The sequence below is a fragment of the Polypterus senegalus genome, chromosome 9 (genome assembly GCF_016835505.1).
Source record: "Polypterus senegalus isolate Bchr_013 chromosome 9, ASM1683550v1, whole genome shotgun sequence".
NCBI classification, from domain to species: domain Eukaryota; kingdom Metazoa; phylum Chordata; class Cladistia; order Polypteriformes; family Polypteridae; genus Polypterus; species Polypterus senegalus.
This window is the reverse complement of record NC_053162.1, coordinates 79,125,665-79,150,492: the sequence shown is the minus strand read 5'-3', so window position 1 is coordinate 79,150,492 and position 24,828 is coordinate 79,125,665. Positions and strand designations below refer to the sequence as shown.

Genomic DNA, 24,828 nt, shown 5'->3' with positions numbered 1-24,828 from the left:
GGCTGATTACACGGCGTGGAGGCAGCTTGAGACGGGTTCATCTCCGTCCATAACGAGGTGTCTCACCGCTTTTAATTTTTAGACCAGTCCCACCCTAGTATCACCGGGTGTGGAGGATCATGTAGGACCGCTACGGTGAGTTTGAACTGACCCTCCGTAACTGATGACACAGCGGCGGACCTGTACCAGCGGATGTCTCCGTGGACACAGGTTATACCGGTCTTAAATTTTAGCCACTGTTGCGGTTGCACAAAGCGGCGGGCAACAATGGAAATGTTGCTGCGGTCGAACAAACCTGTGGTCTTGTGTCCGTTGGACGATCACCACGCCAGTATGTGGTGCAATGGATTAACCAGAGCACACCAACCCCTCCTCGCCCTCCACCTGCATTCCTCCTCGCCTCCAAGCGGTTTGCGCGCCCGCGGCACAGCGGACGCCAATACGAGCTCCGGATTGTACAGGGAGGGGCTAGGTCTTGGGACGTACCCCGGCTGAGTTTGACATGAGGACGGTTCTGCTCCCCCAGAGTGTGAGGCCGCCCTCTGCGTCTCCATAAGCTCTATGAGCTCAGACATGTTCTTAAACTGCTTGCCCCAAACCGGCTGGGTGAAGCCACGGGGAAGCGCTTCCAGGAGCAGATAGCAAGCTACCTGCTCTATTATTTGGTAGGCGTGTTTTCAAATGGCGTAGCCAATGCCCTACCATTGCCCATAAGGACCAGGCTTGTTTGTTGGTCGGCCGCTCAGGGTCCAACCTCCATTTTTTTATTTTATTCACCTGCCAGTCTGGGGCACCCCTAGGTGGTAAATGGGCTTTGGTTTCACAGGGAGGCAGGCACTCTCCCCCAAGAGAGCATACTGAGTCCCTTTTGCCTCCCCCTCCAGGGCAGCCCAATTCTGTGAGCCCCACCCGCACACTCCCTGGCCTCTCCAGGTGGCCTAGTTATGAGTGCTGGGAGCGGAGCCCGCACTGGGTCATGCCGAACCTCGGCCCCGGTACACTCCCACCTGGGTATATTGCAGGTCCTGTCCCCTTCTCTTCCGGGACTTCTCCATCCTGCCGACTACGCCACTGTCACAAGAACGAGACATGGACAGATAAAGAGTTGGGGCAGCCACCCGTATAATGTGGTATCCTGGCTGGAAAAGGTTGTTTTATCAAACAATCAGCACTGAAGTGCATTCAACTGAGTCCAGAACAAGACTGAGGAAACAAAGGAAAAGGGGCAGGTTTTAAAGGGGGAGACAGGAAGTGAGGTCATATGGATCTGGCGCGTGGTCTTCCACCATTGGTTCATAGCCAGACGTGACATCAGAGGGACTGGAGCTGGTGTGGCCGACTTCCATTGGCTCAGTCCCGGAAGTGATGTCAGGAGAGCCAGGTGAAATCCCCTGGGGATGGTTTACAGGCAAGGGAGAAAAGAGTCAGTGCACTCTGCCACACCCCGGCATGCCTCCGAACTGCCTTCACTCAAGCCCTTTAGCTGCCTCCCATGCGCACGTGTGTGGCAATGTTTATGTATATGTGTTTGTGTGTTTGTGTGTGTATATATATATGACAGCAACAAAACAATTACATTGACAATCATGTTACGTTATTTTTAAAATGTTTCCTTTTCTTTTTCATAACTTCTTTAATACACTACTTCTCCGCTGCGAAGCGCGGGTATTTTGCTAGTGTATATATATATATATATATATACCTGTATAGTGATGGAAACTGGGTCATCAGCGAGCTTGAAATTCCCAAACACGATCACACTAAGAGTCCCGGGTTGAAATAATGGTATGTTTATTATGTTGTGTTAGTTTGTGTCTTCCCAGCTCTGACTCACCTGGATAAGGGAGCACGGTCCTTTTTACTGAGGACCCAGGAGCACTTTCAGTGCCTGTGCTACTGCACGATGGAAGTACGTCCGGGTCATATGGAAGTCCCGTATAGTTCTTGAATGGGAGCCAGTATGAAGGGTTCAGCCATCTAGCGCCTGCGGGGAATAAAAAATCCCTAGTGACCTCTTCCACTTCTGGTGGGCTGTCCATCCATCTAGTCTGGTCACCTCTTTTGGTTCTGGCCCCTCTGTCTTTCCTGGTTGGATGCTTGTCTGCCTTCCAGAAGCGTCCTGTCTGGGTAAGGAACCATCCCCTCTTCTGGTTGCAATGCCAGTCCAGCCGATGTGGTATCTACAATATATACACACACACACACACACATATGTATATATATATTTATATACCTGTATGTGTGTGTGTGTATTCATATTTAGAAAGAATCTCGCAGTTTTGTTTTTGTGTGATGCGCCCACAGCCAAAGTCTCCTGCAGCATGTGACATCAGCACCTAAATTCTTGAATACTTTTAGACCTCCAAGTCTTTTTGGCTCTCAATTGTGGTATTACTTTTTCATTTCTGGATCCTTAGGTTTTTAAACTTCTGCCGTTTCTGCACCCCTCATTTTCTATTTCCTTCATTTTGGATCTCACATTGCATCATTTCAAGCTCTATCTCAAGCCTGGGTGACCTGTTTGGTATGCAGCTTGTCCGGCCAGTTGTGTGTGGGCTTGATGGCTTTTGCTATCTCTTCATCTGTCAGGTTCATAAAGGCTTAACAGGAAAACATTGTGTTTCTAACTGTCATCTTATTTTCAGCAGTGAATCAACTTTGTAACATATTTGTAACGTTTCGTTCAGCTTTCCACATGCTTTATTTAATTCAGCTGAAAATAACCCATAGAAAAATAATGGCTGATGAGAGTGTGGGTTATTTCTTGCTGTGCATGAATACAAATGAGCCTTTTGTTTTACAGACGCAGCGCGGTGACAGGTGTAGGCGTGTCTCACATTTCATGTGCACCGTGGGCTCGTTTTACAGTGAGCACAGCCCAGGCGAGTGCACGTTGCCTTCGGAATGAGCTACTACCTCCTTCTGTTGCCCTCATCTCATTTAGTTCTCATTTCCACCATGTCATGTCTCCTTTGTGCTAACAGTATAGGGCATTTGATTAACTTTGTCACATTTCTTTCCGGTAGCAATTCCTTGGCGCTCACTTATTTCTGTCTCTTTAGTTCTGTGTCTGCTGTTGAAGCAGTTCCCTTCCTACTACTGCAGGATTTTCCCTTTAATTCTCTATTTATTTCTTACGCCTGAGCTGCCTCCCCTTCAGTCAGTCCGTGTTTAGACTCAACAGGCTCTTCTGTGTATTGCACATCTCTGCATGTCTCTGTTCATTTGCCTGCAGGTTTGTACTGGTTTTAACATTTGTATTTCCTGGTGAATTTCCCAAGACACAAAGCAGCTGCAGAATTATAGCAACAAATGGCAGAGGACAATGAAGAGGCACCCACAAATGCACACCTTTGTAAATGTCACATATCACTGTCTCTCAAAAAAAAGCATATTATTCTTTAAAAACTGAATAATTGAGATGTTGCAGTGCTGCATAGTACAGACACATGAAAATTAAAACCATGTTTTACTCGTACTCGGCTTTGAACCAGGTGGGAATATGAAAAAAGATTGTTTTCAATGAAATGTGATTATTCGTTTCACAGATTGCAGAAGTTCAAGAATCATTTAAACGTTCTACTGTACTGCATATCTCCAGAGATAGTGCCCCATGTGCAGGTGTAGTACACTTCAAGCAATTTCAAGATGACTGCTTGGTAGAAAAAACAGCTTTCATTATAAGACCAAGTCAGTCCTCGATGCCCACTGTCTATTTTCTAGCTTGTCACTGTACATTTCAGCACGCTTGTTATTAGCACTCCAGTCAGTGAGGTAGCCCACCGTTTTGTCTTTTGTTTCGCAATCAGTTTTACAAAAGCCGCTTGACTTAGTTAACTCCAAAAAACACATTTGCTGCAGAGCACACTACATAAAAATCAAGCATCAGATTTTAAAAGTCACTGATTATTGTAAATCTGTTCCCAATAATTCAATGTCTTAACAGTAATTTGCTTTTACTTATCTGATAAACTACATTTGCACGTCTGATTTTTATTAGGAAATATAAACTTTGTATGCCTAATGTAATCTCTGTGCTGACTGACTGTCGTATTATTAATTTTACCTAAACCGCATTGTGGGGTGGCGCAAGTGGTAGTATTGCTGCCTCTCAGTATGGAGACCTGGGTTCGCTTCCCAGGTCCTCTCTGCGTGGAGTTTGCATGTTCTCCCCGTGTCTGCATGGGTTTCCTCCCACAGTCCAAAGACATGCAGGTTAGGTGCACTGGTGATTCTAAATTGTCCCTAGTGTGTGCTTGGTGTGTGTGTGTGCCCTGTGGTGGGCTGGCGCCCTGCCCAGGGTTTGTTCCTGCCTTGCGTGCTGTGCTGCCTGGGATTGGCTCCAGCAGACCCCCATGACCCTGTGTTAGGATATAGCAGGTTGGTAAATGATTGACTGACTGACTGACCGTGTTGTGAAATAGAAGACAAGGCTCTGTCCTTGGCTCCTGCTTTCACATGCTGTCTGCCTCTGCAACTTTTTTTGTTGTTAGGTAACACTAAGTATGGAGCAGTCATGTGGTGGGAGGAGCAAAGACAATAAAAATACAGCATTGGCTTAGTTTAATTCTCAAGCATTGTGTTTCATTAGCCACTGTGGCAGCCATTGAGTTTTGTTGTGAAGTAGGAATCCCAAAGCAGAAAAATCCCAATAAGTTCCAAAAGCATTTCCAAAAATTCTCACTCAAACTAGGGGAAACCCTAGCTAGTAATAAGGGCAAGCACCAGGACCCAGGACCAGTTCTGAGACAATCCACTGCTAACACCAAAACTGTGGAGCCTTTTGAGAAGTTACCTATAAGAAAAATAAGTCATAAACACTTTCTTCATTCATCAGTTCACACAGTGCCTCTGCCCAAGGTTTGTGATTGTGTATGTTGCATCAGTCAGGTATATTTTTAGAAGTCAGCAGCGCTCTATGCTGAGTTGACACATACATTAGGATGAGGTTTTGCTTTGTTTTGTCTGTGTTTAAATTATAAATGGATTAATTAGCATGAATGGAAGTTGTTCAGGTAAAGATATGGTAATTTTCTCAGAGGTATTATAAAAAATGAATGTTAATTGAAAGTTAATCTTTTTTTTCAAATTAGGTCGGGGAATTAATTGTTAATAATTTTTTTTTACCTTTTCAATGCACTCAAATTTATGCTAACAAATTCTTATTTAAATAGCTGGATGAAATTCTAACTTTTTTTGTAAAAACAGTGGCCATGAAAAAAAATGAATCCTTCTGAGATCTATAGCAAATGAGAACATCTTGTTGCTTAACTTTGAGTTAAACTATTGGGTCACAGAAATATGTCCTATGAGATTATGGAGGGAATCAGTTAGCCATTTCTTTAACCATGGACAGTAAGTCTAGCATCTGTGTCTTTCTTTGGTTTGTACATCAGACACCATTAACCACCACCAACACTACTTAGGGTATGGTGCCAGTGTGGGAGATGACTGAAGGGTGAGTTGTTGCTGTCAATATTTATATGAATTCTTATAATAACTTTGTCTCACATATGACCTTTCACCAAAAATGTACATGCAAATCGGAGACTTTATTAAAAAGAAACATCAATTCAATTGGTTTTTATGAGCGTACTTTAGTGAGTACAGGCTCAGACACATTTATTATAATTCATTAATTGTAAATTATTAAATCATGCAAACATAGCTGACTTGCATAAACTTCTTATAGTATCTGGAATAAAAGTTACAAAATACAGGTAGTATTTTCATACTATAATAGTGTTTTCAATAGAACGTAACTAAACACATCTTTGGAAAGAGAATATTTCAAATAGATAGATAGATAGATCTAAATGGTTGTGACCCCTAGGTAGTACAGTAAACCTCATTAATTTCAACTTAAATTTGTACATTGCACACACAGGGCCAGCATGTGGAGTTTATACTATTTTTTATGTTACAAAATACAAATATAAATAAATGTAAATTTGTACCTTCTTACTGTACTGCGAGCTTCTGAACATTAAAATGGTGCATGCTCATTTCAAAGCTACACATCAGTAACTGATAATGGCGTTTATTTTCTTAATTTTTCATGTATTGCATTGTGTATACAGGGTGGCCCAGATCTAATTATGCAGGTCCAGATCATCTGGATGACTTTGATTTATGCGGGGATGATTCCAGTTCGGTGCGAAGATGATTCTTCATGTCGTCAGTTCACACACTTCTCGATGGTCCGGGATTTTTTGGGTGATTTTCTATGTAATAAACTTAATGAATTATAGCGTAATGAAAATTGCATAATTAGATCTGGACCACCCTGTATATTGAATGTCAATTTGTAAAGTTTAGTTAATTACTGGAATGATATAAGGTGTCAGTCCCATACAAGGTCTGTTAAATGTTTTCAAAACTAATGTTGATCCTGCATTCACGTCCTCTTTTGTAAGATGATAAATACAAATTTCCATTTCCATTTCCAAATTTTTGCCCTACAAACTTGAAGCTCCAAGTCAGAATAGTCAATTATATAAATTAAAAAACTATAGCCTGGTCTGGCAGGAATACCATTTTTTGGTTGAATTGCATTTAGACCGAAATGATGCACATTTGATATTTTTAATTTTCCTTTTATTTCCAAGAAAAATGCAGTTTATCATGAATTGATTTTTTTTACAGACCATATAACAAATCAGGAGTAACTTAACATTTCTACGAATACCCATGTGAGCGTACTGAATTGGGAAGGTGAAATGTCATAACTCCGAGCTCCGAGTAGTCTGAGAGCATGTGAACATGCCATTATTTATAAAAAGCAGGCACCTTTCAGCTTGTAAGACAGAGTTTTGAAACAGGAAAAATATTTAGGGATGATGGAAATGGCAGTGTTGTATTTTGCATTCAGTTTTGCAATCGCAAAACTCTATTAAAATACTGTATTAATACAGGTCAAACAAAAGCGATGCATACTTTATACTTTTGCCCTTGTTCCTAATGCCTGTTTTGTCTGTTATGATTTTAAGCTAATTCTTAATATTTTTTTTTATTTTTACCAAAAATAATACCTTTTATTTATCATTTTGCCTGTGTTGTTGGAGTATGTTATTACGGACCCTGTGTCATAAATATTTATTGTTTTTGCACTAAATGTATTAACACCAGAATCCCTAAAGCCTACGAAAAAAGTCTTAATGCTAGACCACCTTAAATTCCTTCGCACCTCTTCATCAGCGTCTTTTGTTTTGTGAATGTGTCAGTCAGCACAAGTAGCAAGCAGCCTGCTATCCTATCCCTGGGTGTGAAGTGCCAGGAATTGTATAGGGTAAATATTATATTGTTATTTGGAACACATGCATGTAGTGTGTGAATTGCAGTAATACTATGAAGTGCAATAACAATAAAATTCATATAGAGAACTGCACTGACTCTCTGAGAGTAAAAGATCCCTGGGCATCTTTTGAAAAGTGGTTCTGGCCAAAATCCCATCATGATTTCATTCATTCAGGCCCCCAATCATCCCCTGGCTGTAATTAGCTAACTATCAATCTGACCCCTTCACCACCCAACAGCTAATATGTGATGAGCATACTGGCACAATAATGGCTGCCGTCACATCATCTAGGTGGGGGCTGCACATTGGTGGTAGTTAAAGTAGCTCCACACTGTCTACAATATATTAAGTGCAATGAGTAACTGGAAAAGCACTATATAAATGTAATTAATTATTATTATTAAGAAGTTGGGTGGCAGAGTGCTAGCGCTGATGCCTCATCATAAGTAGTCCAGTGTTTGCATATTAGGCCCTCCCCGCATGGCGTTTGTATGTTCTCCCCATGTCTGAGTGCGCCAGTGTCCTCGTGCTGTCCAAAGACATGCAGGTTATGTGAATTGGCAACACTAAATTGGCCCTAGTGTATGTGTGGTATGTGCTTGTGTGTACGTGAGTATGTGTGTGTGTTCACTCCGCAATGAAAGGATGCCCTGTCTATGGTTTGTTCCTGCCTTGAGCCCTGCGATAACTGGGATTGCCTCCAATCAAACCCAATGGTGCGGATAAAGCAGGTTAGAAAATAATGTGACACATTCAGACGTTATCAGGTATTCTACTGGAAGCAGTACCTTGTAGACACTCAAATCCCGCTTTAGTAATACTTTAGAAACAACAGTTTATAGTGGGCTATGGTGGCTTCTTCTCAAATAGTTTTTTCTCCTTGGCACAAACTGCACTACATTGCATCAGGTCTTCTTTACCTCGGCTTCACTAACTCACTTGTGTCTTAGGTCCATGGAGAGTCTGCATGGTGGATGAGTCCCAACGGCCAGTAAAGGTGAACTCCTTCTCGATTACATTTATTTTTTTTCTTTCCAGAGCCTCACTACTAGGATACTCTGCATATAATCCGTTTAATGATTCATCCATTTTTTCATTACATAATGCATTCATCATTGCTGTTAGTTTTGTAATAATAAACAATTTTTGAAAAATCCAAGGTGAAAATGCCTTATTTTCTAATTAGAGCTCACTCTGAATATATGAGTTCATTTTTTTCCATGACAGAAATCCTTCCAGAGATAACAAACATGGAAACAAGTTAATTACGTTCAGCTTGAGCGGGAATGTAAAGAGGTCTATACAGCTCATTTGCACAAATAATCCACTTGCTATAATTGACACTTTAGCTCATTGAGCAAATTAGCAGCTACTCTTCTGAAATGCTACAACAAGCAGGAAAACTCAGAAGCAAGAGACAAGTGCACAACATTTTTTCCCCACTCCTGTGTCGGTCATTTGCCCTTTTTTCTAACAGAAGCCTTTGTAGTTTGTGCCACGTATCCCATTGTGCTTTCAAAGTGTAGTGGGTTTAAGAGCTGCATAATCGCTGCTTCTCCAGCCGCTGCATGTAATTTCAGTAAATAAAAGTATATGGTAAGTGATGACAGTAGTGGTCAAAAACAATTTAAGCAATCCCTGCAGGCTCTTTCAGATATGCATGGGTGAACATAGTGTAATAAATGGTGAAGTGCAAAATAAACAAAATCATCAAAAACAAATTTACTTAGACTGAGAAGTACTGATGAAAATGTCCTCATGTGACATGCACACGGTGCACCTTTCTTCTTAAAGATGTTTATTTTATTTATAAGCCTGAACCTTTCTGTCAGTTTGTCTGTGCTTGTTATGCTTATGTTGATTATATTCTTATATACAATCATAGAAAATAACCAAAATTGTAACTGATTTTTCTAAGGTTGCAATCCAGCTATGAAAAGTAAGCAAAGGCGTTTACTGATAAGAAGCAGGGCAGCTAAACCCATCACCATACCCACCCGGTCTGCCTGCTATGAACGGAAAATAAAAGAATGAATTCAAATAACCTAAACTGTTTACCTTTTTCCCCCCCTGCAGCGATAAAAGATTCTCTGCTTTGGGATTTGGTGCTAGAATTCCTCCAAATTATGAGGTAAGCAAATAAGCTCCCTTTTTGGGAAGGGTGTTTTATAATATGTTAAAAAAAAAAAGGGGCAGAGGGTACAGCGCATTAAGTTAGATATCTACTTGAGAATAAAATCCTCTAAACTTAGCAAGACCAAAGATATATTGGACCTCATACAATTACTAAACACATTGGTCCTGTCACTTATCATTTGGTATTGGCAACTCATTTAAAAATCCACTCATCCTTTCATGTTTCTAAATTGAACCTATATCACTTGAGTTTATTTATTAAGAACATGATTATCCTGCTAGCTGTGAAGAATTAATATAAATAATTCCCATCTAAGAGGTTCTACTGTATTTATACTGTATATTATACTTTGGTGGGATTAAGGTCCTGAAGACTTGTCCTGGGTGTCATTTCAGGTATTCATGCATTTTAATTATTGCATTAGTTTAATCAACGGATTCCTGGAAAACAAGATGGATGTGTAAATATTGGTGGGTTACTGGTTTCAGTTTCTGCTTAATATTATTTTATTTCAAGTTCTATTTAGTGTTCCAACTAGTTTTTGATTTGTTTTGATTTTCTGGTTTTTCTGATTCTGACCCTTTTAAAGATTTTTGGCCTCATTTTCTTGTCAAAGACTACTTTGCTTTCAATTCTCCTCTCAAAGGCAAAACACATAACAAGAGTCTCTGCTATAGCGGGACCATAGAGGATTTCTTGTCTGTCATTTAGCTTCCTTGGCTCTTCAGCTCTTTAGTCATTTAGTCACATTTTGTGTGCTTGGATTTCATGGGCACTGTCATTTTGTATGTCTGGTCTCCATGAATGCTGTGCTATGATAGACACCTTTGATACCAGGCTATAAAACATGGGTACATTGACAGAGAGTTCAAAGTATGAGAAATCTTAGGGGGAGTTGCAAGAGAATGCTGCCCAAGCAAGCACACCAAAAAACTAGTTTTGGTTTGGTTTTGGAGTTTTGGTTGGCATTTTAATTTTGGTTATGATCCTAAGAGAAACCTATGTAAAGACCTTAGCTTGAACATTTATTTATTTCTTTGTTCTCTCTATCTAGCTTCATATTAATCCTCTTCTATTAGAATCGCCATTTGTCCAATTTGATCATAATAACTTCTTTTGGAATAATGTCTTACTCGCTTGACATCTGTTCTTCATACTACAGTAGTTTTGATCCATTGCTATTGACTGTAACTTTTTCTTGTTTTTTCAAAGTGAATATTAATTTTCATAGTTAATAATTTAAATAATGATAAATTTGAAATAGAAACAGAATTTCTATAAAATGACAGTAAAGCTAATAACAAGGTATTTGAGAAAAGTAATATTCCTATCTCACCAGCTGTCTTTTTTGAAATTGAAACTAAGAGAATTTTTTTAAAAATATATAAATTGTAAATGCCTCACAGTTAGGAGACCCAGGTTCACTTCCCAGGTCCTCCCTGCGTGGAGTTTACATGTTCTTCCCGTGTCTGCGTGGGTTTCGTCTGGGTACACCAGTTTCCTCCCATAGTCCAAAGACATGCAGGTTAGGTGCATTGGCGATTCTAAATTGACCCTAGTGAGTGCTTGGTGTGTGAGTGTGACGTGCGTTGGGCTAGCGCCCCGCCCGGTGTTTGTTTCCTGCCTTGCGCCCTATGTTGGCTGGGATTGGGTCCAGCAGACCCCCGTGACTCTGTAGTTAGGATATAGTGGGGTGGATAATGGATGGATGGATAAATTGTAAGACATCCCAACTTAGACCTTATAAAGACTGACCCACCAGCTTGAAGTGGGCTGGTGGTGACTACTTCTGAATTTCTCAGTGTTGTGCACCAGCACTGTTTGTTGCATACCATCAGTTTTTGACCAATGAATGTTCATGGCTTTCAAAACTCCAAGGGGTCCTGGCTACCCTTCAATCGATTGTACGTTTGTTATGCAACTTGAAACATTAAGAAGTGCACCCTATTTCTCTTCAAATGATGTTACAAGAAACTACAAATTGTACTGCTACTTTTTTTTGATCAACAGTGAATGTGTTGTGGTGCTTCATACAGTCTTAATAATTGGGTATGACCACCTCAGGAACTGCCAACCAGTACATGTTTTGCCTCTTAAAATCCTGGTGTCACCACTTCATTGTGCCCACTGAAAATTCCAAATCTAACTTCCAAAGCAGAAGCAGGTCCTTAGAAATACATTTGGGCTGCCTGAAGTTCTCTTACTACAGCAAGGCCCTGATCTTCACTGAGAGCTGTTGGCCTGACCTCTGCCCCTGAACCCAGTGTCTCTCTTCCACTTTCCATGTTAAATCAAAAATTCTAGTGATCCTCTCATAAAAGCTAAACTAAGGAAGAAGGAGTTTTCTTCTGTTTCTGTAGACTCTCTTTTGTTGGCACTTTTATTCATCACTTGTTAGCGGCACACCATATCATCCAAATATATAGTTATTTTGCCTTGGTAGAGTATTATATTACTCTACTTTCACCTTTTGTATTATTAATGTGTAGCTTTTGTCAGAATTCCTCAAATCTCACAGGCTTACTACTGTTTATAAGGTATTTATTATGGTAAAGTCATCCCTGATGGAGGATCGCAGGAATCATGGGAAAGAGAGGTCATTTCATTGGATTGGCTGGCCCAGCACTGATTCAGCTTTGGAATGGCCAAATGGGGGAGGCAGCTTGATGGATGAGTTCTCCAGGACTCTAAACAAATCCAAATCATATTATGTGATATCATCCACTGTTAAATTCTGCTATGTACTTCTAAAATTTTTATTTTAATACTGTATTGAGGATTTGTTCTGTTCTGTGTATTGCATTGTATTGTATTGACCCCCTTCTTTTTGACACCCACTGCATGCTCAACCTACCTGGAAAAGGGTCTCTCTTTGAACTGCCTTTCCCGAGGTTTCTTCCATTTTTTCCCTACTGGGGTTTTTTTGGGAGTTTTTCCTTATTTCCTTTGCACTTTGAGCTACATTTTTTTGTATGAAAATGTGCTATATAAATAAATGTTGTTGTTGTTTTCTTAGAGAGTCAAGGCTGGGGGGCTGTCAAGAGGCAGGGCCTGTTAAAGCCCATTGCAGCACTCCTTGTGTGATTTTGGGCTATACAAAAATAAATTGTATTGTATTGTATTGTACCATATAACTTCTCCCCACCTTCCCTTCTAAATGTATAACCTCAGGCAAGTAGGTGTAGTAAAAGACAAGCAGGAGTTAAGATACACTTTAAATAATGTATTATTGATAATATTCATAAATAATAAAAATAAGCAAAGTATATTTGAACCTGATAAATGCTGATGTGTAGTTTCACGCAGCACACAGACTTGTTAGTTACTTAAAATGTCTCTAGTTGAAGCATCATTTGAGGTCAGTTTTCTTCAGAACAGGCCACATGTCTGTCTCAATATGGCTGCCGAGCTGTGCTATTCATTGTGTTGTCCTTTTTAGTTCATGGTGTGCGATGGTCTTTCATCAGTTTGGTAAGAGAAATGGAGGTAAAGCAAGCAAAGTTGTAGGTTTTCTGTCCAACCACTACAGCCAATAGGGTGTCGTGGTGCTTAAAGGCTTTTGATACAAGCCAGTTCCAAACAGCCATACTTCTGACCAATTTGGCAGAATATCCTCACACCTGCCCTCCAAAACAAGTGTTAAGATAAAGCTTGGCAGTTAGGCAGCCTGGCTTTCTAGTTGGGGTTGAGAGACAATCCTGCAGAGAATTATTTACCAAACTTGTTTGAGGCACTACCCCTGCACCATGTCATAAAATTACAAAGAGACTCATTCCTAAAAGGGGGGAAGGGGTTCTTAATACATTAATTTTATTATCAATAATGTAACACTAATATTATATTGCTTTGTCTAAGTTACAAATAAAGACATACAAAATATTAATCAACTTGTATGCAAAATTTCACATCACAACAATAGTTTATTTACGCAAACAGTACAGATTAATTATATCTTTCAGGTAGGTAGAGAGTACATACCTGTGAAGCCTTACTAAATGTTGCATATTGTGTAAAGATTTAATTTTACAGGTAAATGGACTGTATATCATACATACTATACTGAAATGATTTGCTGTTTTAATTTAGAAGGTCAAAACCTGCCCAAACAATAAAATACAACAACAAACCACATGTCTCCCTTACTAGAACTAAAACATTTATTTAGCTTGGTTATTAAAGCAGTAAATACTGAAGTCTCTTCTTGTATTGCAGTTAATAGTCAGAAGGTGGTGCAGCCAGAAATTTTGTAATATTACTGTTTGGGTTGTTAACTACAAAACCTGTTGGAAAAAAAGCGTTACATTGTTAGAAAAGAAGAAAATGTAGATGGGTCTGCAGTGGAAGGTGCCCAGTGAGCTTTTTGCCCAAAGTGCTTGAAATACCTGTAGCTTCTCTCAATCTGGAGAAGCAGTGGCCTTTATGCTGAGGTCTTTCCTTATTATAGTCAACCTACCATGAGTAAGTCCAACAGTATTGCACAGGACACTCATTTTAGCTGCTTCTGCATTTCTGGTCACTTTCTAAAGGTCCTGAAAAGAATGGGGATGTAGATTGATGGGTGAATTGAAAGCTTTGTCCAAAAATGTTCTCCTCCCTTCACCACTGTCATCTGGTTTAATAAGGTTGGTTCCATTGTCTATTTGAGGCCCTTAGAAAATCCTTAAGTAGTGGAATTAGTTTTTGCTGGGTCCAAAGGAGGTTCTTGTTGTTGTTCAAGGTAGATCTTATGGAGCATACCACTTTGAGAAGACACAGCAGGCTCTTGAGGCAAGGTGCTGGAAGCACCATCAAATGTCTTCTTGGGATTTCCAGTTGATTTTTCTAATACAGTCAGCTGGTCAAACTCTTATAATACAAACAAGTTATTAATAAGTACTGTCAACAGATCACTTAGTTTTAAAATGGGGATCAATGTTTTTAAATCACAAGTTCTTAATGTGTCAGAAAGAATCATGAGTGACATTATTTACTGCAAAATTAAATACCGTAGATCCCGGAATACAGGCCGACCCGGTATAATAGCCAAACCCCTTCTCTACCTACTAAATTACATGTATTTGCCGATGACCGGTATTTAAGCCGACCCCCTTCTCCAAGCAAAATTTTCTACATTTCCTTAAAAGTGTCTCTTCGGGTATATTTATAATGTTTATCAGCGAGAATTTGAGACTGCTGGCATTTTTGATATATAATATAATGTGCATAATTTACCAAAATACCAATCATTTTTCTAATGTACTAACCAAAAAGTTATAAAAAGTGCCAAGCCTACTTCGATTAAGCTAGGAGCATGGCGGCACGAATGGTCGCAGCGGCTCAGGGCTCTCCTTTTCAGTGCACTTTTTTGTTGTTTTTGTCCTTTTTTTTGTCCTTGTTTGTGCACGATCGGTTTGGCGAACATCCGCTACACCATTCAGAACCTTATAGACATCGGTGTCCAGAGCCAGACATCTGTTTCGAGTGTTTTTCATCACACGCACAACATCCCAGACAACATAGCGAGACCAGCGGGCTCTCCGTGGATTGTTGTCGGGTCTAGGAGACAACACAGACAGAGGAGGGAAAGAAAGCAGAAGCGGGGCCGCAGATCCGGCGTTATGCTAAAGCTAAAAAACAACCATACAAGCCCTCTACAGAACTTTTTTCTGCACTGAAGGAGCTGCTTTTAATCTCATTGTAGATGCGTATAGTGACAATAAAAGGCATTCTATTCTAGAAACAATTTCATACTGTACTTACCATTTAATTTGACATCTTTGGGCTGCAGTAAGGGAGGAGATATTTCCACACAATGTCCATCTTCGTTTCGATTGCGATCGCTTAATTTTACCTTCTCTTCCTTCCTTAGCAATTATGTGTCTTGCTTGCATGGTCTTAATGAATTATATATATAGGTAAATCACTGCAATGACGGAAATTACATCCACAAACACATGTATCTGGGCTCCGACTGACGCTACTAACGCTCTCGGTTGTTTGTTTACAATCGCACAAGCGGATACACATGACCGCATCCGTTTCGTAACGTAAGATGTTGATCGTAAATCAAAACAAAAAATTTAATTTTAAACTTCCCGATAATTTATTATAAATTTTATTAATAAAATCAACAACTAAAACACTTTTTTGAATAAATTCTTTATTTAATTTAAAGTACCGGCATGCAAAGTTACTTCTTCATCTGAAAGATGGCTCTGTGGTTTCATCATTATTTACTTCCGTATTCATCTGCAAAACCGGCATTGCGCTGGAAATCTTGAATCTGAAACGATACTCGTTGTATAAACCGACCCCCAAATTCCAAGCCAAAAATCTAGGACGAAATTCTCGGCTTATATAACGGGATCTCTGGTAATTCACGTTAGTCAGCTCTGGCAGGATTACCACATACATGGTGGTAATCCTGATATAATTTATACATATAAAACAGAATGTCCATCTATCTGCATGTTCCAAACACTACTTGATGATATAGACAATAGACTACTTGGGAACCCAAAATTTTGATTCTGTGAGTCCCAGTGTGTCTTTCTGTCCCTGTGTTTCTATACCAGTGCCACATGCTGTCTTACAGCAATGTCAGTGTCAATTTATTTATATAGCACATTTAAAACAACATAGTAATGCTGTGGCCAAAGTGCTTTACAATAATAGAATAAAAGAAAAACAAAACAATTAACATAAAAACATAAATAGAAATAAAATATATGAACATAAAATAAGATACATAATAAATAGAAATAATGTTGTATAATCACAAAGAGGAAACCATTAGTATTACTGAAGGTCACGGAATGCAAGTGAATAGAAATGAGTTTTTAATCTTGTTTTGAACAGTTCAATTGTAGACGACTCCATTATATGATGAGGTAAAGAGTTCCACAGGTGAGGTGCAGCAGCTGTAAAAGCCCTGTCCCCCTTGGTTTTACACTTGGTATGAGGGACAACAAGAGACAACTGACCAGAAGATCTAAGCACTCTGGATGGATCGTGTAAAACACACAATTCAGACAAATAGGCAGGAGCAAGCCCATGTAAAGATTTAAAAACTAGCAACATGATTTTAAAATCAATTTGAAAACTGACAGGCAGCCAGTGTAAAGAAGCTAAAATAGGAGAAACAGAGTCATACTTTCTTGCCCCATCCAGAAAGCGAGCGGCAGCTTTTTGGAGCAACTGTAACCTGCGCATCAGAGATTTGTTAATCCCAGAATACAGCGAGTTGCAGTAATCGAGTTGGGAAAAAATAAAAGCATGAGTAGCTTTCTCAAGATCCCTAGACGATAAAAAGGCTTGATCTTACCTAATAGACGAAGCTGGAAAAACAAGCTCTTGACTACAGAATTTACTTGTTTCTCAGAAGAGAGGTTACTATCAAAGATAACACCAAGATTGCGGACTTGAGGTTTGGAAAAGACAGAGAAAGAGCCAAGAAGTCCAAGACTAATTTGGGCTTTAGCTGATGGACCCAATATAAGCACCTCTGTTTTATTTTGATTCAGATCAAGAAAATTATTAGCCATCCAGGATCTTAGTTCAGACAGACAGTTGTGGAGCAAACGTAATATCCCAACAACTGAAACCAGGCTAGCAGAAAAAAATGACCCAATCTTAACATTATATACAGGGCAACACCACATACTGCTTTTATCTACTGTAATATAAAAAGGAGTATTATGCTCTTTTGCAGGGGGGCAATGGGTAAGAGTAGAAGTGCAACACAACACAAAGAAAAATCAAGGAATAGTTGTTTAACTTCAACTTTGCCAACTTTTCTTCATACAGTAAGTTAGGCACTGTGAACTGTTCACCTTGAACTAAGAAGAAAAGTCAGAAATGACAGTGTTCATGGTTACAACCCAGCACAGAGTTACTGCAATTTTGGAATCCAATCTGAGGCAAAAGAATAAATTCACAGCCCACAAGAGCAGAGACATTGCTAGAGAGGAAGTGTGGATGGCACATGGGACAGATAGCAATAACAACAGGATCACCATTTAAGAAACACATAAAGATTTGCTTTCTTTACTTAACCAATTCTGTAAACATACTCTGACAACATCGGTAGTATTGTCATAAAGGAGAAAGATAAGTAATGTACCTTTCAAAATACAGTTTTAAATGTAAAAACTCTAAAAACATTAACACATATGGTACTGTAGTTTGTGGATGTACATCAAAATGAGTAACATTAGCTTTATTATTATCTTTAAAAAATATTATGATGTTTCTGATTTTTTCAGGGCACTTACGGTTCATTCAAAGAACTCTCCTCATTTCTCTTGTTTCTTTCCATCTGCAGGTTTCCCATGACTTTGCCATCAATTTCAACCCTGACGATGATGAATGTGAAGGTAAGTTATCAGGGAGCCTGCAACAGTGAATTTTGTTATAGAGATAACTGCAATGTCAGCTTGTTATTTGATGTTGGAGCAAAACTTCAGTCAGCTAGAGAATAGAGGGACTGGCTGTTTGTTTGCTATTAAAGCCTAAACATTAAGAAGATTAGAATGACACCAAGTATGGAGCATGTTCATGTTTGAGATTAGAGGGAATTTTCTGATTGGCTGATTGGGGGCAATAAATTGCCCTATTGTCAGTGTATGCAGTTACATCATAGAGGTTGAGAGGTTAGATTTTGGATTTGAACAACCCAACAAAATATTCTTTATGAAGGTTCCAACTGAAGGATCACATACCTAATTATGATTCATGGACTTTCTCTTCTCCCCTGAAATAAATTATTTTAATTATTTTATTACTTTCATTCATAGTTTATTATGGAACTTATGTTATATTTCATTGCTATTTTTACTCATTTTTTCCGTTTATATCAGTGGTTGTTTATTCTGTATTAGAAGATGTGAAGGATGTCACTTCCCACATTAAATCCTACTCTTGTATTAAAAGGGTTAAAAATGATTTTTTAACATATTTTCTCCATGGACATGCCATAATTGGAGTCTGTTTTAATTATTTGTAGAATGTTCGTGGTCTCAAAATTCATTAAGTTGTCATTTTAGGGGTTACTTAACACAAGGAATTAATTTCATTTATTTTTTTGTTTTGATCAATTTTTAGGAACTTTTGTTTTTAATTCTCTCTCCCGTGATACCAAATTGTTTTTCAGATCCTATTTAGTGAATCTCTTTATGTGTAACAGTTCTTTTAAATTTCTTCTGGATTTGAAGAGTACAATTTTAAATAAATTTATGTTATACTAGGAGTTTTAGAACATTTTTTGGCTTTGTAAATGTAAAATATTTTGTAATTTTGGTGCCTTTTTGTTGTTAGTTTTCTTGGAAGTTTTTGTGGCCATATTGTAGATTATTACTACACACGCTTGTTACCACATGAACAGCCTTTGTTCTAACATCTGTGCAGTACGCTGTTTCAAGTTTCCACCATAATGAAATCACTTTATTCCATTCATATTTTTTGCATTATGAGTTAGGAGAAGGCTGTTAGTCCAGTGATTGTGCATTTTTGATTTACAATTTGTGGATAACATTATGTGGTTTTGTCGGTCAGTTTTCAAGTCCTTTGGTTTCAACCCTTGCCTATTACTCTCTTCTTGAGAAAGAATTTAAATTTCCCGTTCTTTTATTTACTTTAGTTTTCTCTGCCTCAAATCATAATAAAATATAATTCAAATAGAGAGTTTAATCACTTTACGAGATGTGGAAAAAAAAACAAATGACAAGACCAAGTGACACAGTTACAGTATTAACAAAGCTAAAAGTACTAAAATTGTGCAATTAAACAAAGAAACAAAAACAATGTAAGATCAAGACACTGACACAGTCCTGTCAAGGCCATTGTTTACTAATATGAAGTCTTCTATCTATCTATATATCTATCAAAGGTATCCAGGGGGTTGTGGAATCGTACCAAAGCTGTCTGCCAAAAATTCAGTTGTATGGTCCAACAAACGTGGCGCCCATTATCAACAAGGTAGCCAGACTTGCAGCAGAAGAGGAAAAGACAAAGGAAGCCTCAGTAAGTTTTTCAAAGATTAATGAAAGAGCCACAAAATTTAAATGTAACATGGCACTCATTCTATGCAGTATATCATATTTGTGGTAAACTTTTGTCACACACTCTAGTTACATGTCTATAATAATATGTTAATGCCCCAGAGCACCATATCCTTTAGTACTTAATAACCCCACACTTGAGCTGTACTAAAACCACCATTTTGTTTTACACAAATCTGATTTTTTTTCCTTTTGCTGTAAACACAAATATGTTGAATCTGATCCTTGTATCTGAATTAAGCTACAAATGTGTCTTCAGGTGTTTTGCATTTTGTATTATTGACTTTTTTCTTCTATTTTACACATAGTTTAGTTGTGCCTAAAGTAAAGGACGCTGAATGAAAACTTACTGACACTTCACTGTGCTGATTGTCCAGGAGGCAACTTGCTTAATTTCCCAGACACCTCTGTGCAGCAAATAGTAAATAAAGGGTGAAGAATATAGCATGTGATAAGTTCTTGTTTTTATTGCATACTGTTTGTTTCATAGGGATACCAGTGTAAATTTGGGATTAGGGTTTGGGTTCATAAGTAACAATCGCACAAAATATTGGATCTGAACTGAAAAATCAGAATTACGTCCTTAGTTCTGCAGCAAAAATAAAACTTAAAAAGGTACACCGAGTGTAAGAGTCAAGTTTATTTTTCTACCTTGTCTAGTTTGCTCAACACAAAGTCAGAAATTGACCCACTTGTGCAATGGTAGCTCCTCATTAGGAGTTGGGCATGCACCCTCAGTCCCTTTGCACTGTCCTCTTTTTGTACTGAAGTTTTCTCATGGAGTCTAATTCATCTGTAAATTCTGATTGGCAACTCTTATCCATTGTAGTGAACTACAATCAACTCTGGGGGTACTATATACAGTGGATTCAGAAAGTGTTCACACTGTTTCAGTTTCTGCACACTATACTGTGTTGTAGATTTAATTTTGAATCAATACATTTTCTATTTTTGCCCATCAATCTACACTCAATAATTCATAACAATAAAAGAAAAAAATGTTTTTAGAAAGGTTTGCAAATTTATTAAAAGTCAAACTGTACTTGTTTCTCTCGGGTTGAACTATGACTCCACTAGCTGCATGTGGTCTTTAGGACAAAACACAACCCAAAGACTTCTTAACAGTTTTACTTTATTCATGAATTTGGAGAGGCATCAGGTAACTCTTAAGAATTACTTAGTGTAGATAATGTTGTCTCACCTGTGCTTGCTGCTCCATTGGCTTTCATAAGTAGACGGTGGGCGATACCATATCTTTTAGTTATATCATTGGCATATGAGTTCTATTAATCTTTGTCTTGAAAACATACTTCAAGATAGACAATGTTTTTAGAGAAAATTTCAAGCCTTGCGCTCTGTTGCTGAGGTGTTTCAATTGCACATTGTTGATGCGGGGCGTTTGCTTCTTTTTGACGTTGTCTCTTCATCTGTGTCACTAGCACAATGTTGTTGTGCAGTGCTGTTTGCTGCACATAGGTCTTTCATTGTGAGAAGTGCATGCAAGCACCTAAAAAATGTAAAAGTTCATGTATGTGCCATCTAGTGGCTGTGGTTGAGTGTGAGCAGAATAGACTGCTCCATACACTCACAGGTCTTTCATTTATATGTGTCTAATGTTAAATGGAGTGAAACAGTTCAGAGAAAGATGGAAAATATTTGCAGTTAAATACTTGTGACATAATGAAACTTTATTTGTGACTAGTATTCCTTCCAAGGTTGGTTCAATCCTGCTTCAAAGCGATGGAAAGTTGGATTTCAATTCTGTGCTTACTTTCACTCTGCTTTGACTGTTATTGCACTGTATTTAAAAAAAAATGCTATCTGTGCCTAAAAAGTCATCTCATTCTGCTTTGCAGCAATACTACATCCTTCTCATTTTAACAGACGGTGTGGTGACAGACATGGCTGACACCCGTGAAGCCATTGTGCGTGCATCTTACCTGCCTATGTCCATCATTATTGTGGGTGTCGGCAATGCAGACTTTACAGACATGCAGATTCTTGATGGAGATGATGGAATTCTGCGTTCACCAAAAGGAGAGCCGGTGCTCAGAGACATTGTCCAATTTGTTCCATTTAGAGAATTCAAAACAGTAAGTTATGAGAGTTTTTTGACTCACTAGCAGAAGACTTCAAATTTCTGTCTCAGTTCTATAAATGCAGTGATTATCTGTTCCTAAGAATTCTTTCTATTCTTTCCCCAGATACCAGTGCTTGCTGTTTGTAGTACTGGGAGATTTCCTGCATAACTGCAGTGTTAGTCAGAACTCAGTAGTATGCATTACTGGCACTTCTACTTTTCACTCTCATCACTTTTCCATAGCGTCACTTCTCACAACCTCTCAGTGCTATAATATCACACATGCTAACCCTTTTTCTTGGTGTCCTACCTAAAATCCCTCCATCTCCTAGGCTATGTATGAGGGGAATCTTCCTTCCCTTGTTCCCTTTACATAAGGAGTACCACCTCTCCTTACCACTGCTGGGTACCTCATTACAAATGAGTAAAGCAGACAAGCTCTTGCAGAAATTAAACTGACATTTGTAATAACAATACTGTAGCTGTAAAGTTGGAAAGGTTGAAATGGCATTATTATGGAGACTTTCCTGAGGTCTCCTGAATGAATCTGATGAAAATGCTACACCCTTTGTAATCAGAAAAGGCAACATTTGAGGACAACTGGACAAAAAAGCGGGAAGCACACTGAGGATGGAAACCAGGAAGTTTGTGAGAGACCAGTCATGTAGAGGAAAGTGTAGCACTGCCATCTTGTAAGACCTGTCTAGATAAGGCACTGGGGCAGCTTAACAAGGATTTAACTAAAGAAACAATCTTTTATGTTCTTATGGTAAGTTCTTAATTATCTCCACAAGTACTGGCTCCACAATGGGTCTTGGCTCAAGAACAAATCCAATAAAAATCCATCCAGTATTCCACCCGCTATATCCTAACTACAGGGTCACGGGGGTCTGCTGGAGCCAATCCCAGCCAACACAGGATGCAAGGCAGGAAACAAACCCCAGGCAGGGCATCAGCCCACTGAAGGCCGCACACAGACGCACACACACCAAGCACACACTAGGGACAATTTAGGATCGCCAATGCACCTAACCTGCATCTCTTTGGACCGTGGGAGGAAATCCAATAAAAATATTAAAACTAATTTTTCTTAAGTCTAATTTTTTTTCTTTACAGAAAATATGTTTTTATGCAAACGTCATAGCAGACTGTAAAACAAAATAAAAATAAAAAGTTCCAACTTAAAGCAAACTGAAAGAAAACTTTGCCTGTCTGTTTTTTGCTATTTCCTAACCCAGTATTATGCTAGTGAACTAACAAAAAGGTTTAAAACAGCACCTGACAGAAAAAAAAATAGTCAAAACTAGAAAAAAGGATCAAGAGCCAAAAAGTTCTTACATTACTGGTGCAGCCTAGGTAAACCACTTTATTGAAAATCATTTCATGAATGGCAATGTCTTGTTAGGGTTTGCTTTGATGACTAATAATATTATTAAACTAATTCTGTCAATTTTAATTTAGTTATTGTCTATTTTTTAAAAAAAACAGGGAATTTTTTTAAGGTCAGGGTATGATTAAAAATATTGAAATGTAATTAGGTGTTCATTTTCCAAAAAATCACTTTTGTATTGTCTTCTGTCTCAGGGGTAGATCATCTTTGGGGATTTTGCAGTCCAAAGATAATGAGTAGATTTAAATGAATAACTGAGTGTCCTCAAATATTTCTAATTTATACTTTTTATGTGATTTACCATAAGTACTAATTTAAGATAACGTCTCTGAGCCAACCATTCAGACTGTAGTTATTGTTGTGAACAGGTGGACTGTGCTGCAGGGTCTGCTAGAGACTGTCACAAAACAACTGTTACAAACACTAATTTGCTTCCCATGTACTGGAATACTTCAAAGTGCCAGTTCATTTTATTGTCATTACGTACTGATAAAACAAGCCTCTATAGGGGTTAATGGGAAGCTCCAGTCCATACATAAATGTGCCTCATTATCAGTGTAGGCTGCGTCAAGATCTTCTTCAGATTAATCATTCTTACAATCATTTGTTCACAGCCTGCTCTTCTGTATTGGCAGAGCACGATTATAGCTTCGACGGGCCTTTTGAGCCGCACTCTGCAGCACATTCTGTTTTTGCACTGAAGCATGTCAGCAGTGAGCAACAATAATGCAACCTTTCTCAATTGTTTGCTTTTCTTCATATGGACTCATAAAAATAAATACATTAGTACATACCATGATTGGGCACAGCTAAATTTTAAAATCCTGTTAAAGCTCTCTCACTTAATAATTATAATATTGACTTTGGTAGCCTTTAGCAATGCATTTTTGCCGCCAATGTTAAATTAGTGTTTACACCATAGAAATCAAGGAGAGATTTTTAACAGTGGTAAATCTATTCTTTTTTTTTGAAATGTTCAATTTCTCCAGCCTGTTAAGAGGTTTAGTCATTTTGTTGTGTTGATTTTTAAAACTAGAGGTTAGCAAAAGCCAGGTTCTAATGGACTACTCTAAGCTCCTTGTCAGCTCCACATTTCCACTTAATATATATCAACATGTTCATCAAATGAAGCATAAGACCACATATGGATTAAAATAAACACATTTTAAGAATTTATCAGGAAGTGTATTGAGCTAATAATGCATATAATTACAGAGTGGTATTTAAACCATAAAGCTGCTGGTTCAAGTACTGCCTCTCCTTCATTGCTTCATGAGCATGTCACTAAACCAGTCAGTGGTCCAAATATAAATAATATTTATAAACAGCTGTAATGTATCCCAATCTTGTAATTCAGCTTAGATATAGCCATTAGCCAAATATGTAATAATAATGATAGTATATACGGCTGAAAGTGTCACAAGACTTGCTAGTGTGGGGCCACTAGGGGGCAGTAGTCATTTCTTAGACTAAGCACAATGGAAAGGTGCTTGTTTAGTCGGTGTAACATAGGGGATGTCAAAGTTGATGACTGAATTGCTACTCTCATTACCTGAATATCTTTACATGACTAAAAATTGCTTAGGAAATTAAATTATATGACTTTATCACAGCTTCACATTTCTGAAATATAGCAACAATATCCAAAATATTAGCTGTTAGAAAACAGGGCGAACTTGCTATAACTACTTGACAGAACTGGTGCTGTACGAATGTTTTCCATTACGGGAATCTTGGCTGTTATTTTGTTATTTTCCATTGTGTAATGGTATGTAAAACACACAATATCAGAAAGTTGAGGTGCTGTTCTGCTTGCAAGGTCCTAAACACTGCATACCATAACTGCATTATATGCATTTTACTTCTGGCTTAGTGCTCACTGGTTGT

General features: G+C 38.4%; 1 protein-coding gene across 1 annotated transcript in view; it reads left to right on the top strand.

The window, feature by feature from the left end:
• Positions 1-24,828, top strand: part of cpne7 (copine VII) — a 263,075-nt gene that overhangs the window by 231,234 nt on the left and 7,013 nt on the right. Inside the window, exons 12-15 of the mRNA XM_039763335.1 lie at positions 9,374-9,428; positions 17,737-17,788; positions 19,300-19,433; positions 21,328-21,564. Of these exons, the coding sequence (XP_039619269.1) occupies positions 9,374-9,428; positions 17,737-17,788; positions 19,300-19,433; positions 21,328-21,564 (478 nt within the window). The remainder of the gene's footprint in view (positions 1-9,373; positions 9,429-17,736; positions 17,789-19,299; positions 19,434-21,327; positions 21,565-24,828) is intronic.